This window comes from Bubalus kerabau, chromosome 2 (assembly GCF_029407905.1).
Source record: "Bubalus kerabau isolate K-KA32 ecotype Philippines breed swamp buffalo chromosome 2, PCC_UOA_SB_1v2, whole genome shotgun sequence".
NCBI classification, from domain to species: Eukaryota; Metazoa; Chordata; class Mammalia; order Artiodactyla; family Bovidae; genus Bubalus; species Bubalus kerabau.
Genome location: NC_073625.1, coordinates 88,386,337 through 88,402,051, shown reverse-complemented (window position 1 = coordinate 88,402,051; position 15,715 = coordinate 88,386,337). Strand labels below are relative to the sequence as shown.

At 39.0% G+C, this 15,715-nt stretch overlaps 1 protein-coding gene across 1 annotated transcript in view; it reads right to left on the bottom strand.

Annotated features, from left to right (window-relative positions):
• The window catches only part of EPHA6 (EPH receptor A6), a 1,024,550-nt gene that overhangs the window by 19,033 nt on the left and 989,802 nt on the right, over positions 1-15,715 (bottom strand). Inside the window, exon 15 of the mRNA XM_055567870.1 lies at positions 11,741-11,890. Within this exon, the coding sequence (XP_055423845.1) occupies positions 11,741-11,890 (150 nt within the window). The remainder of the gene's footprint in view (positions 1-11,740; positions 11,891-15,715) is intronic.

Sequence of the window (15,715 nt, the reverse complement as noted above, 5' to 3'; positions counted from 1 at the left end):
CTATTAAACATACCATGTATAAGGGATAGCATAATGAGTAAGAAACATCTCTGTCTTTAGGAAACATATAATCTAAAGAAGGTGATCAAATATATAATCTAATGAATATGGAACATGCTATGTAGAACAGGGAGTCATGGAAATTTGTCAGAAGAGTACCTATCTGAGCCTTTGGGAGACTTCTCAGGGGAGGTGAACTGAATGTAGAAGGTAGCAGGGTCCATGAGATTAGATGGGTCTAAGAGAAGAGATGTGATCTAACTAGGGAATTGAAGTAGATTTCTGTAACTAGACCAGATTCCTCAAAGAGAAGAATGGTGAGATTTGAGGCTGGAAGGTTAAGTAAAAACTATGTTTCTTGAGATCATGAATGATTTTTCATGCTATAAACACAGACTTTATGCAAAGGGGAGAAGGGTTTTGGCAAGTAGATGGCATTAGATTTGCCTTTTGGAAGCTCACTCTGGCTGCACTATAAGAGTGGGAGGACAGGGAAGGCCAGGAAGGAGGCTTGCAGTGATCCAGGCAAGAAGTCAGGATAGCCTTAGTTGAAACAGAGGCCATAGGGTACAAGCAGTAGATTGACTTGACAGGAATGTAGGACTCGGGTGAGATTAGACAGGGAAGTAGAGGGAGAAGAGAAGATTGACTTCTAGGGTTTGGGCTTGTTCAAGGAAACAAAGGAGGAGGAGCAATTTTGGGGCTGGAGTGACCATGAGTTAAATTTTCTATGAGGTTTCTGGTTTCTGATTCAAGTTAACATATGAAACTTTGAGAGCTTATTATATGTCAATTTCTGGGCTAGGTATTTTAACATAGTTTACCTTCTATGTGAGTGTGGTTATACATATTTTGCAGGTAAGAAAACTGAAGCTCTAACTGATGAGCAGATTGTGTCAGATTCACATAGCTAGTAATTTCCTGAAGACTGGACCTATATTATCACCTTGGTAGCCTCTGAATCACGACAGTGGTAGAAAAAAACCTGTCCTGAGTCTTGTGCTGCGTTCCAGACTCATCCCCTAGGATTAGCTCTTGAGCTTCTCGTAGACATTTACACACTCCATGCTTTCACTCACCCACTGCTGATGACTTTCATTCTTGTAGCTCCGGTTCAGCTTTCTCTCAAGATTTCTACATCTACTGTCTCTGGGATATACCACTTCATAAAGTTGTCACACAGGTGACATGAATTTTTTTTTCTTTTGCTGTTGTTCAAAACTAACCTTGTTCCTAAGTTTGGCATTTCTGTCCTCTGAAAAGGGTAGCATTCTTTTTTCAGTGATTTAAGTTAGAGATCAGTGGGTCCTCTGGGCTTCTGTCTTTCCTGGTGCTCAAAACTAACTTAGATGTTGATTCCACCAACTTCATATACTTTAAATACAGCCCATTTTCAAATCCTCTTTTCAAATGATTTATTTTTTGTTTTGATCACTGCAACAGCCACTTAATTAGTCTTTCTGTCTCCCCTCTAACTCCCTCAATAACTCCTGCAGTGTACCCGAAGCAAACCTGCTGATGTGAAACTGTGATCACACTCCTTCCATATCTGGAACTCTGCAGCAGCTCACTATGACCCAGGTTTTCAGTCCTCACCTCTGGCATGGTCCTGCTTTTCCTCTGCTTTGGCCACAAAACACTTGCACTCTCTGAGCTGGGCAAGCCGAGTTCAAGGGCAGGAACTATTTCTTTTTTCCATGAGTTCCTGGCATCTAAAACAATGCCTTGTCAAACCAAAGAGTGAACTTCAATTGTCATATATGTGATCTATGGCAGCTGTCTATTAACCTTTATCTTCATAAACATGTCTTTTGTGGGAAGTTTTGTTTTATAGGCATTTCTGGTTCCCTACTTAAGAACTGACAGGCAGCCAGCAGCATATGGAGTGCTTTGTCTAAAATACTAAATGAGATTTGTTTTAGGATATGAAGGGGTGATAATTACTAGAGAGAATTTTGTTAGTAGTATGGTTTTATGATAGTTGTAGGCTGTCATCCTTTGGAGAAGAATTATGCAAGGTTATATCCTTATTTTAAAGTGTAAGAAGAAAATTAAAATAAAGTGAAAAAATACGAAAATGACTGCAGTGATAACTTCTGTGCAGAGGCAGAAGGAATTAGATTTTGTCAGAAGTTATTATCTAAAACCTGGCAGGTTATTCTAAATAGATCATACTGGTTCCTTGTCATTGACACTACAATTTTTAGCATCCTAGAATCAACACTGGGCTCAGTTGGGGCACGTAGCAGACTGTTCTGCTCTTGTTGAATCTGATGAGTTTTCCAATTGTGCTGAAGGTTTCTGAATCAAAGAAGACAATGTGAACCTTTTATTAAACTAGGCAAACAAGGAGCAGACAGTCAATAGGAAGACACTGAGTTATCCCTGAACAATGCCGTTGAACAAGAAATGTTTGGGCTGTGCAGGTAATCACATTTTTATGTTATAACACTGCTCAATATCTCCCAAAGAGAAGCACAGTGAATTTAGTTATTCATACTTCCTTTTAAAATAAACTGTCTCAAAATTTTAGCAAGGGCCAAAATGTACAATAGTAAATGAAATGTGAAATGATTCTATTTTTGTCTTCTCTCTAAATATTCATCATGACTTTGTGGAAAATCTGTAATTTCAAGTTGAAGGTGGATGGTGAAGCAGAGTCCCAGTATATCCCTACTTTTCGTGATGATGATTACTTATAGATATGAGGACATTCAGATTTATAAAACAGTAAAACTGAAAGCCCTGGCAATGTAGTTTTCTGATATGCAATTTAAAGGTTGTGACTGCACAGGGAAAAGAAGGAAAGAAAAAAGAAAGGAAAGAAGTGGTTATAAGTAAATCACATTTAAAATCTTATACCTACTCTCTTAGTCAATATTTTTCAACATACAGAAATTATAATTCAGTGGAAAGCAATCAAAACTCAAATGAAAATCAGTGTACATTGAAAAAAACAAAGGGGGATAGAGTGGTGAACATTCCGCTTGATGGCTTATCAGGTAAAGAATCTGCCTGCAATGCAGGAGACACAGGAGATGTGGGTTCGATCCCTGGGCTGGGAAGATCCCTTGGAAGAGGAAATGACAACCCACTCCAGTATTCTTGCCTGGAGAATCCCATGGACAGAGGAGCCTGGCGGGCTACAGTCCACAGGGTCGCAAAGAGTCGGACACAATTGAGAGACTAAGCACATAAGAGTGGTGAAAGAATAAGATACAGACAGAAAACACTTTTTTCTGAGGCTAATTTATAATTTGTAAATCACTAGGGCATGGAAACATAACGTTTCCTTTCTAACTTTAAGATAAACAATTTTTTAAAACCCTATACTTCAGACAGTTCTCCAATCTTATTTTATGGAAGTCTCCATAGAATGTCAAGGACCTATAAAAATGGAGAATGTTCATCCTCAGTAAGACACCAGTCAGATTGCTGAATGAGTGGACAAAATGGGGGAATATAGAAAGTGTAGCCCTCTTATAGATTAAAAGGTTGCTGATGATATGTTTTATGGTTTGGAAAATCTTCCGCCCTAACAGTTGAAAGTCATACTTCTTGAGACTGAGATAATTAAAACTTTCTATGCAACCATGCTTCAGTGTGTAAGTAGTGGAATGAGCATTAGTGAAGGAGTCACATGAACTGCCCTGGAGTCTGAAATGTCACTAACAAGCTCTGTGCTTGGGCAATTCTCTGTCTCCTCATTAAGAGAAAGAAAAAAAAAAAAAAAAAGAGCCTGGATTCAGTGCTTGTGACAGTGCCTTTCAGCTCAAAAAGCTGTATTTCTAGGGTCAGTGAAACTGAAGGCTTAATCTGCAGGATCTCTGGTAACATCTCTTGATCTCAAAGTTCTTTGACTGCCAGATCTAGACTTGGCATCCCTTGAAAGGACTGTTTCCCACAGAGCTCCAAGTGTAGGGAGACAAAAATCCAGATGGGCCAAAGTATATCATTGTAAACTAAGATTAGGAAGATTTGGCAGGCCAAGATATTCTTTACTAGGCAGGTTCCCACCAACAAAGTATATTTTTTGAAATATAAAAACAATGTAAAGACATATTCCAAATCAACATTTTTGAAATGAGAAGACAACATTCTTAAAACTCAGGCCCATATTTCCAAGTTCTCTCTGGGGAAAAAAACAAAACAAAAAACCCAAAACAAACATTTCTTCACTGGTGCACCATTTCAATTTTAGAAAGATAACAGGCAACTTTAAGGGCCCATTAAAAAAACCCAACCTGAACAGGGAAATGGAAGCCCACTCCAGTATTCTTGCCTGGGAAATCCCATGGACGGAGGAGCCTGGAGGGCTACAGTTCATGGATTTGCAAAAATTTGGACATGACCAAACACACACACATGCAAAAATACCTAAAATCTTTGGAAACATAGTTTATGAGTATACAGTAAAAGAGTATTTTAAGATGCCCTCTTTATAAATATGCTTTAAAAGAGAACAAAGAATTATAAAAAATCATAAGAGCAAAAGATTGTAAATTTCTTCCAAACAGAAATGGAAGGTATAGTTAATTTTTTTATGAAAATGTTTCTGGTATGTATATACTTTCAGCAAAAAAAAAAGAATTCCCTTGAAAATTATACTGTGGTAGTAGCATACTGGTTATTGGTTTCCTCTACTTGGAACTTTATTATTTGAATTATTTCCAATGGTGGTAGATTGAATCTCACAATATCCCCTATTACTCTTGTTTCTGTATCAGACATGCATTATGCTAGTGTAATTAGTGTATATTTAATTAAAATGTTGCTCCTGCCTATGTACCAATATGAGGAATTATTTAAAAAAATGAGAAAAAGGTCATTTTGAAAATTGCTTTGGTAGAAACATATTCAAATAAGTACAAAAACTCCCTCTGTAATATGGAAGGTGGAAATAATGGGAATGGGCCTTTAGCAATTTACTGTATCTTATACAGATCATTACACAAGGACCATTACATAATAAAGCAGAGTTTCGAAAATCTAATCAGAAACAAAAATTGGAAATGACTGGACTCTCTGAATCATAAAATCATACTGCATTTGAAGGTAAGTGGATTCTATATATCCACCATTCTTGGCTAAAATACTGACCTATAATTGAGAAAGGTTTTAGAATTATGAAGACAAACAAGAAACATGGTAAAAGGTAATTTTCTTCCTTCTCAACTTTTGAAAAGAGGAACCAATTCAGATAAGGTCAAAGGTTATTTCCAACCACATCATCTATTAAAAATCGTAAAGTTGAATTGTATTGTTTTTCTTCAGGTAAGCTTCAGAAAGCAATCTAAAAAAAACTCACTATTATATAAAACCTTTTGAAAAGTAAGGAGAAGAAAAAATACAAAAACACTGAGGCAGCATTATGTTTCCTAGTAAACCTCAAATGAGATGTTCTCTGATAGCAGTTCTCTTTTTGGGAAATTGAACAGGCTTAGTAGCATATGCCTAAATGATACCATACCCAGGAGGCATTTGGGCTTCAAACTGCTTCCAGGCGAATTTTTTCTTCCTTTTTTAAAAAAAAAAAAAAACAACAACATGCTAGGGAAAAACAAAACAGACAAAACCCAAGTCTCTAGTCTTGCATTCAGATCATTTGTTTGAGCAAAGTCGCCGCTCATTTACGTGGTGCAAGTTTTTCCCCGACATATTAGCTCTGTGGGGATTTGGTTACTTAATGTTGCCTGCTGTTCATGTTTTGCTTGCATTTTCTTCAGTTAAGCACGTTCCATAATATAAGTGTTGGAAGAACTGCAATACCCCTGGTGTCATCTTTGGAACCAGTGTAGCTCCTAGCATTACAATGTACTCCTATTAAGTAGTAAACAACAGTTATTTTGAACTCGGATGAAAATAACATAAAACATTATACTGTGATACATTAAAAAAAAGTTAAAACTCTTAGAAAATAGTGAGGAAATTTGTGCCTTCAATGTGCCTGTGGCGTGTTTCTGGTAATAGGCTAAATATGTGGACCATTAGAATTTTATTTTAAGCTACTGCCTTAAACATTTTTAAGAAATATAATACAGTACATTTTATAAATTTTTAACATCAAGACAAAAAGTACTGCTGAAAAGATTTATACTTTCAAACAACAGTGAGTCAATCCACATTCTTGCTGATAGGAAATAATAGAAACACTTCTACTGTGACACAGAGGCATACATAATTAAAGATGCTTTGATCTCATTTCATAGAGCTTGTGTGGTATAGAGACTCCTTTGAAAATTAAGACTTCTACAGTATAGCTCAGGGGTAAAAGCACACACTTTGGGGAAAACAGGGGTCTCCAACTTCAGTTCTATCAGGGGTTGGGGCTTCCCTGGTGGCACTAGAGGTAAAAAACCCACCTGCCAATGCAAGAGACGTAAGAGAAGTAGGTTCGATCCCTGGGTCAGGAAAATCCCCTGAAGGAGGGCATGGCAACCTACTCTGGTATTTTTGCCTGGAGAATCTCATGGACAGAGGAGACTGGTGGGCTACAATCCACAGGGTCGCAAAGAGTCAGGCACAACTGAAGTGACTTAACATACAACCTTGGGTAAGTTGCTTAAATTTTCTAGAAAGCCTTTTATCTATAAATGGGAATAAAAATAGTATCAACCTTAGAGAATTATTTTGAAGATTAAATGAGTCAATAATCTAAAATAATTGACTCACAGTAAATTCAGAAATTGCAAGCTATGATTATTACCACCAATTAATTAAATACCTTCTATGTATCAGGTGCTTTTTATAATTGCTTGTGCTTAGTTGCTCAGTAGTGTCTGACTCTTTGTGACCCTTTGGACTGCAGCCCTTGAGTTTCTCTGTCCAAGGGACTTTTCAGGCAAGAATAGTGGGGTGGGTTGCCATTTTCTTCTCCAGGGGATCTTCCTGACTGAGGAATCAAACCGATGTCTCCTATGTCTCCTACTTTGCAGGCAGATTCTTTACCTGTGGAGCCACTGGGAAAGCTTATATAATCAAAAATACCTTAAATAATAGGGCATGCATGCTTTTTTTGGGCATATGTTAAAAAATAACTATGTTGCATTCACACAATGTTGTTTATATTAAAAAGAAAAAGAAGGCCTGAGTCTACCCTTGAGGAGTATACATTCTACTTGGGGGCAGGAGCACGACTTAGAAATGCCAGAACTTCATCTCCTCACCTACACAGAGGGCTTCTTGAAAGTGAGGGCTGGATTTTCAAGTTCTCCAGACCTACCCACATGCCCAGTGACTGGCATGAGTTTAATCAGTAACTGCTGAATGGCTAAGCAGATGGCATCTACTGTTATGCCTGGTAGGCCATACATGGACTAGTCTTCTGCACTGCTTTTTCTCATTTCCTTTTGTATATTCCCTAATGTACATTACTACTGACTTTTGGGAAACTCATTATATTATTCTCTAAAATAGACTATGCAAACTCAGAATTGTTCATTGCAATAAAATATGCCACAGTCTGCAGAATGAAAGGACTACCTCATAAAAACTACCTGAAATTTTCTATACTCATTTAAAATCCTAAAGCATGTTAACATTCCATATTTAGCTAAGCCCTTAAATTAAACTCCACAAAATGTAATAAAAATATAAAATATTCAAACAGAAAATAGTTGAACTTTTATTGTCTAAAAATGACTTTTCTTATTTAAAACACACCGTGGTTGCAGAAAGTCAAATACAAGACCGAACTTAACCAAACATGAGAAATTCAGGACAAATAGGAAATAACCAGTATTTGGAGAGAGCAGCTCAGAAAGTTTTGATTAAGCTATTTCTGCTTTCAAACAGAAATTCTGGTTACAGGATCTGTCACAGATACACTGACTTCCAGTATGTTAAGCTAAACAGAATTTCAACTCTCTTCACTGCAGCAGGAAATATATTCACAAAATACATAAAAGATTTTAGCTGTTAGTACTTTCCTCTCTTATATTGATCTGAGGACCTCAAGGGTTTGGCATTTTTCCCTCCCCTCAGAAATTTCTGTTCTCCTCCTTGTTTCCAATTCTTGCTTACATATTCTTTGGTAGCTACCCAAAGACCATGAAAATAACTAGCTTAGCTCTTGTCTAGTCCTTGAAAAACAACAAAGCACTGGGTGGAGGGAGGCTTCGGCCTTGCACTGTGGATACTGACAACACAGAATGAATGAGGATGGGCTTAATGTCAGGAGTCTATTCCTGGCTGCAGCAACTTCTGATTCCAGATATGGTCTTTATGGCCATATGAGGTTTAACAGACAGAATGGCTCTCTAAATGTTCATCCTGGACACAGGTCATCAACACACATGGCCAGAATGACTGCGTAAACTGTTGGACATGATCCAGGAAGGGAGGAGCTGACACCAGATTTTGGACTGCTCTAGGCAGCAACTAAGGACAGTTTACAAGCGGGTCTATGATGGAAATTACACATTTGGGCCTTTTCTCTCAGAAGTTGCTCTCCTAGAAAATCTGTCTTGTCATCTGGATCTACACTTGTACATGCTCTGCTCTGTGGAGGTTCTATCGGATTCTTGTACCCTCACAGAAATTCCTAAACTGAAGAAAAGAACAACGTGAACCATTTCTTTGCTGAGACAAGTATGATAATTATTTCTCCAGAGATTATAAAGACATAGTATGTTACTGTTAAAAGGGATATTAAATATCATTTAACCTCATCCTTTTATTATATTTGTTGGTCATGAAACTGAGGCACTTTTCATGGCTGAATTATAGTCTACCTAATGGTGGTTGTGGTTACCAAACTGGTGGTACAAAGTACCCCATGTGGTAAAATGATAATCCAGGAGACAGAAAAAATAATAGAACTTCTCTTTATGTTTATTTGTCTTATACATGAGTGTGTGTGTGTGTGTGTGCGTGCACGTGCACGCACACATGCATGAGCTCAGTCACATTCAACTTTTTGCGACATCATGGTCTGAAGCCCACCAGGCTGCTCTGTCCATGGAATTTTCTAGGCAAGAATAAAGGAGTGGGTTGTTATTTCCTTTTCCAGAGAATCTTTCTGACCCAGGGATTGAACTCAAGTCTCTTGCATCCCTCGTATTGGCAGGCATAATTTTTACCACTGTGCAACCTGGGAAGCCCTGTCTTACTGTAAGAAAGACTATTTACACATGTCTACTAAGAATGACTCTGACTTTTATGATCAAAATGGAATGACTTTTACAACTGTATTTGGCAATGTATTTATATATTTAAAATCAAATTCCTAACATTTCTTATCCTTTCTCACTTTTCTCTCCCAAACACTAATGATCATGTTACATATTACATATTTTACTGATTTACTTTCTGTAAAGTCTGTTGCCCTCTTGCCAGAATATAAACTCAATGAGGGCAAGAAATCACTGGCTTATGGATGTAAACTAAATCACCATGAAAGAGGCAGTTATTTCATCTTCCCTCCTCCTTGCCCATGACTTCTAGAAGGTTATTAGAGTTGTTTTTTTAGTATCACTGTCAAAGCACTTACTATGTGATTCTAGGGAAATCATGTCACCTCCCTAAACCTCAGTTTCATAAAAGTTCAATCCAGTTTGTTTTCCCTTGAATCTCTACTTCCTGAGAAGATACTCAACAAATTACTTTTTAAACAAAAAATGAATGTATTAGTACAGTAGGACTTATATATAATGTGCAGATAAATACACATATGTCAGTTGTGAATGCTAAAGAACTTTTTACTGGCAAGGGTATATTATTAGTAAAGTTTGGAGTCCTCTGAGTTAGGTAATTTTTTATTTTAGGTCTGACAGAGAACTGGTTAAGACAAGGACTATATGGAACACCAGTTAAGGAAGGTACTTGAACTGAGGGCTCTTCTGTGCAGTGAGGATTTTCATTCATCTGGAGGAGGACTTCTTATTTTAGAGATTTGCTTGAATGGCCTATTTTAGTCATGTCACAGTAGGAGAAGCAGGCAAGCCTTATCTTGGGTTAAGAGTAGAGTAGGAACTATGGTGACTGAATCCGGGGCGTCTATTACCTTGGATAGCTGGTTAAAAAAAGATGAGTTCTTCCTGGGAGTGAAGGGATGAATTTCTGCTCTTGAGATTCAATTTTAAGAAGCAGAGCTGGACAAAAGTTGCTCCAAACAAGGCCCAGAGGCAGGAAAGAGCAACAAGGTCCTTCAAATAAAATTCCTTTAGGGACAGTAAATGGCCTGGATCTAAAAAAGTTTAAATGTTGGGAGTGTATCAGTTTGCTGGTCATGCCACACTCTGTACTTAAGGGAAAATGCTCTGCAGGACTAAGCCACCTGGCTTTGTGTTTTTATGCAGGGCTTTAAAGAGCATGGTGGCACAGCGTTTGATGACCTTGAACCTGCTACATGTAGGTTCTGGACCTGGCATTCTCCAGAGTCAGTAGGCACAAGAGCAGGCACTCAGCTTTGGAATTAACACCTCAAGTCAGGGAGAAACAAAAGTCATGGTGAGCTAACCAAAACCCAGTCTTATTGGTGTCCAAAAGATTAACCTTTCTCTGTCACTGAACAAACCTTTAAGATATTTGGACCACTTGAGGTTGGGATGGGATAATGAGTATGAGGTGTGGAGGTGAGGCTCAAGCAGTTGAATGGAAAAAACAGAAGAGATGTGACAAGAGTTGACTACGTCTATGGATTTTCTAAAAAATCCATACCCACACAGTCTTTGTTTCCATCTGAGAACATTCAGAATCCCATCAGAGTTGACTTCCCATTACCACTGTCTCAGAAACTGTTAGATACTTCGAAGAAGGCAGGTGAGTGGACAGCGTCTGGATTCTGGGCTGAGGGAATGGGGTACGAAAATGTATCTGCAGATCTGACAGCACATTCACTTGCATTGTCAGGATTCTAGCATATTTTGACTACTGTCTCTTCTACCACGTCCAACAGTCCATAGAGGTCAAATGTGTGCGAACTACCCTCTTCTATAATATTATTAGCCACCAAGGTAACTTTTGGAGAAAGCAATGGCACCCCACTCCAGTACTCTTGCTTGGAGAATCCCATGGACGGAGGAGCCTGGTGGGCTGCAGTCCATGGGGTCGCTAGGAGTTGGACACAACTGAGTGACTTCACTTTCACTTTTCACCTTCATGCATTGGAGAAGGAAATGGCAACCCACTCCAGTGTTCTTGCCTGGAGAATCCCAGGGATGGGGAGCCTGGTGGGCTGCCATCTATGGGGTCGCACAGAGTCGGACACGACTGACGTGACTTAGCAGCAGTAGCAGCAGCAAGGTAACTTTTACAGATAAAATAGATTGCAAAAAGGGTCATGTATCTCCAAAGAACCATAGTAGTAGATGACGTATCGATAACACATTGCCTGAAAGCATTTAATATTTTTCTGCTAAATTTTCTCCTAAATAAATTTGCTCTTCACAGTGCTACATTAAATTGCCCTAAGGAAGAAATGAAAGGTAAACATTATTCTTTGTTTTTTGACACTTGTAGGGCAAGGCTGTTGCATAGCACAGTCAGGCTTCCTTAGAACCACATGTGTGTTCAGTACTAGATGTAAGACATGGATAGGTACTTACGTGACAAAGTCCATCAGCTGGCCCTTACCACACCAAACACAGCTCAGAGTGAAAGGCTAGTCAACTTCAGCCACAAACCCTGGACAACTCTCAGGAAGATAAGGGCTAATCTGAGTGAGGACAAATGGTGTTTCTTCATCAATGATAATGTGTCTGTACTCACAAAGTGGCGGTTAACTACGGATGGCACTTACGTCTTGGTTAGACATTTCCCAATAAGGTCTCTCTCCATAGGACATGACCTCCCACATGACAATGCCATAGCTCCATGCATCACTTGCTGAGGAGAATTTTCTGTAGGCGATAGCTTCTGGGGCTGTCCACCTTATGGGAATTTTCCCACCCTGAAAAACAAATTGGAGATTTTTATAGCTGGGTCACAAGTGTATTAAAGGTTGAAGTGGCACTGCAATTAAATACATTTTTATTAGAAAAACCTAAACACTGCATGATAGCATTGGCATTTTAAATAAAAAGAAAACTAAAACCAGAATAATGTTAAAATGTCAGAAATAAAAGGTTTAATGGGATATAAGTCACACTTCAGAAATATTTTATTTCATTCATTAGAGAAATTTATTTTCACTTTTCTGAATCACACAATTAAATTCACTATCATGCCATCTGAAGAAAGTTCTACATTAAAACTGAATTCATTCATTAAACATTGTATTGCATGTATAAATAATAATGATAATAAGTTCTAACTTAATTAAAGTCAAATGGTTAAAAAAAGAGCTGAGATTTCTCTCTCTAAACAATTTAATGTCTATCAGAACTTTATTTCCTTTTCCTTTCATTTTTTAAACCTGCTTCGATCACTTTTATTTGAAATTTAAAAATCCATGAACATTATACAGAAGCCCGTGAGAAAGATAATCTTTCCTCAGAACTCCTTATCTTAGTTTATATTTTGTACTTTGTCTTTAAGTTAACATTGGAACATATTAAAGAGATTAAATTACATGAATTTAATCTATACTGTGCAGGTATTAAAGTCTTCTATTGTGTTATACTTATTTTTTATCAATACATTACATTTTTATCTCTCGAAACACGCTATAAGCCCTTTTTACTGTAATGACAAGAATAAAACAATTCATCCGTTTGATTTACAATCTTTGAAATCTTTGCAGCTCTGAACAGCAAGTTGAGCGAAGAGAGCAAGCCTGGTGCCACTAGATGGCGGAAGAGAACAAGGAGCGGCTCCCAGACGGCGGTCTCCGACCCGGTGGAGAGGACTTCAATTCCCAAGAAAGGAATGATAGTCAGAAAACCCGCCCTGACAGAATTGTTTCATCATTATCAGCACTTTCATGATCACATCATCTGGTCACCCGGTGTGCTCAAAGTCTGGTATTAGGGTGAGTGGGCTGGAGGGAAATAAAAGGTGGATTCTCTGGCTCTTGAGAAATATAGGGCGAGCAATTTTAAAGAGGAAGACGTTAATGGAGTAATCGCAACACTACTTATTTAAGTAATCTAAACACTACTTAGCAAGGAGAGATAAGAAAGCCTTCCTCAGTGATCAGTGCAAAGAAACAGAGGAAAAAAATAGAATGGGAAAGACGAGGGATCTTTTCAAGAAAATTAGAGATGCCAAGGGAACATTTCATGCAAAGATGGGCACAATAAAGGACAGAAATGGTATGAACCTAAAAGAAGCAGAAGATATTAAGAGGTACCAACAATACACAGAAGAACTACATAAAAAAGATCTTAAGGACCCAGGTAATCATGATGGTGTGATCACTCACCTACAGCCAGACATACTGGAATGCAAAGTCAGGTGGGCCTTAGGAAGCACCACAAGGAACAAAGCTAGTGGAAGTGATGGAATTCCAGTTGAGTTATTTCAAATCCTGGAAGATGATGCTGTGAAAGTACTGCACTCAATATGTCAGCAAATTTGGAAAACTCAGCAGCGGCCACAGGACTGGAAAAGGTCAGTTTTCATTCCAATCCCAAAGAAAGGCAATGCCAAAGAATGTTCAAACTACCACACAATTGCACTCATCTCACATGCTAGCAAAGTAATGCTTAAAATTCTCCAAGCCAGGCTTCAACAACACGTGAACCATGAACTTCCAGTTGTTTAAGCTGGATTTAGAAAAGGCAGAAGAACCAGAGATCAAACTGTCAACATCCGTTGGATCATCGAAATAGCAAGAGAGTTCCAGAAAAACATCTATTTCTGCTTTATTGACTATGTCAAAGCTTTTGACTGTGTGGACCACAACAAACTGTGGAAAATTCTTCAAGAGATGGGAATACCAGACTACCTTATCTACCTCCTGAGAAATCTGTATGCAGGTCAAGAAGCAACAGTTAGATCTGTACATGGAACAACAGACTGGTTCCAGATAGGGAAAGGATTACGTCAAGGCTGTATATTGTAACCCTGCTTATTCAATTTATATGCAGAGCACATCATGTGAAATGCTGGGCTGGATGAAGCATAAGCTAGAATCGATTGCCAGAAGAAATATCAATAACCTCAGATATGCAGATGACACCACCCTTATGGCAGAAAGTGAAGAGGAACTAAAAAGCCTCTTGATGAAAGTGAAAGACGAGAGTGAAAAAGTTGGCTTAAAGCTCAACATTCAGAAAACTAAGATCATGGCATCCAGTCCCATCACTTCATGGCAGATAGATGGGGAAACAATGGAAACAGTGACAGACTTTATTTTTGGGGGCTCCAAAATCACTGTAGATGGTGACCGCAGCCATGAAATTAAAATATGCTTGCTGCTTGGAAGAAAACCTATGACCAACCTAGAGAGCATATTAAAAAGCAGAGAATTACTTTGCCAACAAAGGTCCATCTAGTCAAGGCTATGGTTTTTCCAGTAGTTATGTATGGATGTGAGAGTTGGATCAAAAAGAAAGCTGAGCACTGAAGAATCGATGCTTTTTAACTGTGGTGTTGGAGAAGACTCTTGAGAGTCCCTTGGACTGCAAGGAGATCCAACCAGTCCATCCTAAAGGAAATCAGTCCTGAATGGTCCTTGGAAGGACTGATGCTGAAGATACGAAGCTCCAGTACTTTGGCCACCTGATGTGAAGAACTGACTCATTGGAAAAGACCCTGATGCTGGGAAAGATTGAAGGCGGGAGGAGAATGGGACAACAGAGGATGAGACGGTTGGATGGCATCACTGACTTGATGGACATGAGTTTGAATAAGCGCTGGGAGTTGGTGATGGACAAGGAGGCCTGGTGTACTGCAGTCCATGGCATTGCCAAGAGTTGGACATGACTGAGTGACTTAACTGAACTGACTGAAACACTACTTACTTGAAGGGAAGAGAGGTTCACCCAAAGTAGTAATAATTAGGTTTCACAAGGCAAATGTGAACATTAACAGAATCCGCATTTTAAAGACTTGTGGCAAGGAACTGTTTAAAGGTGCCTTGGGGGAAAAACACCTTGATTCGGTCCCTTTATTTTACAGGTGAGTTGACTGAGCCCAGGGTTTAGAAATTTAGAGGCTTAGAGTTTCTTTCCCATGTTATTGCTGCTGCTAAGTTGCTTCAGTTGTGTCCAATTCTGTGCGACCCCATGGACAGCAGCCCACCAGGCTCCCCATCCCTGGGATTCTCCAGGCAAGAACACTGGAGTGGGTTGCCATTTCCTTCTCCAATGCATGAAAGTGAAAAGTGAAAGTGAAGTCGCTCAGTCGTGTCCGACTCTTTGTGACCCCATGGACTGCAGCCCACCCGGCTCCTCCGTCCATGGGATTTTCCAGGCAAGAGTACTGGAGTGGGGTGCCACTGCCTTCTCCCATGTTATTAAGCACACAATATTAGCTAATGTGATCACAGTAGTATTATGGGGCATTGATATAAAGATGTAAATATTTCAGCATGGGGGAAAAGGTGGATCAAGCTAACTTTAATGTTTTAACTCTGAGTGCCAATGTAGGAGACCTGAGTTTCATCCCTGGGTCAAGAAGATCCCATAGAGATGGAAATGGCAACCTGCTCCAGTATTCTTGCCTGGAGAATACCATGGACAGAGCCTAGTACAGTCCATGCTGTGTTGTGCTTAGTTGCTCAGTTGTGCTGTGCTGTGCTTAGTCGCTCAGTTGTGTCCGACTCTTTATGACTCCATGGACTGTAGCCCATAGGGTCTCAGATGAATTGGACAACAATGAAACAACAACA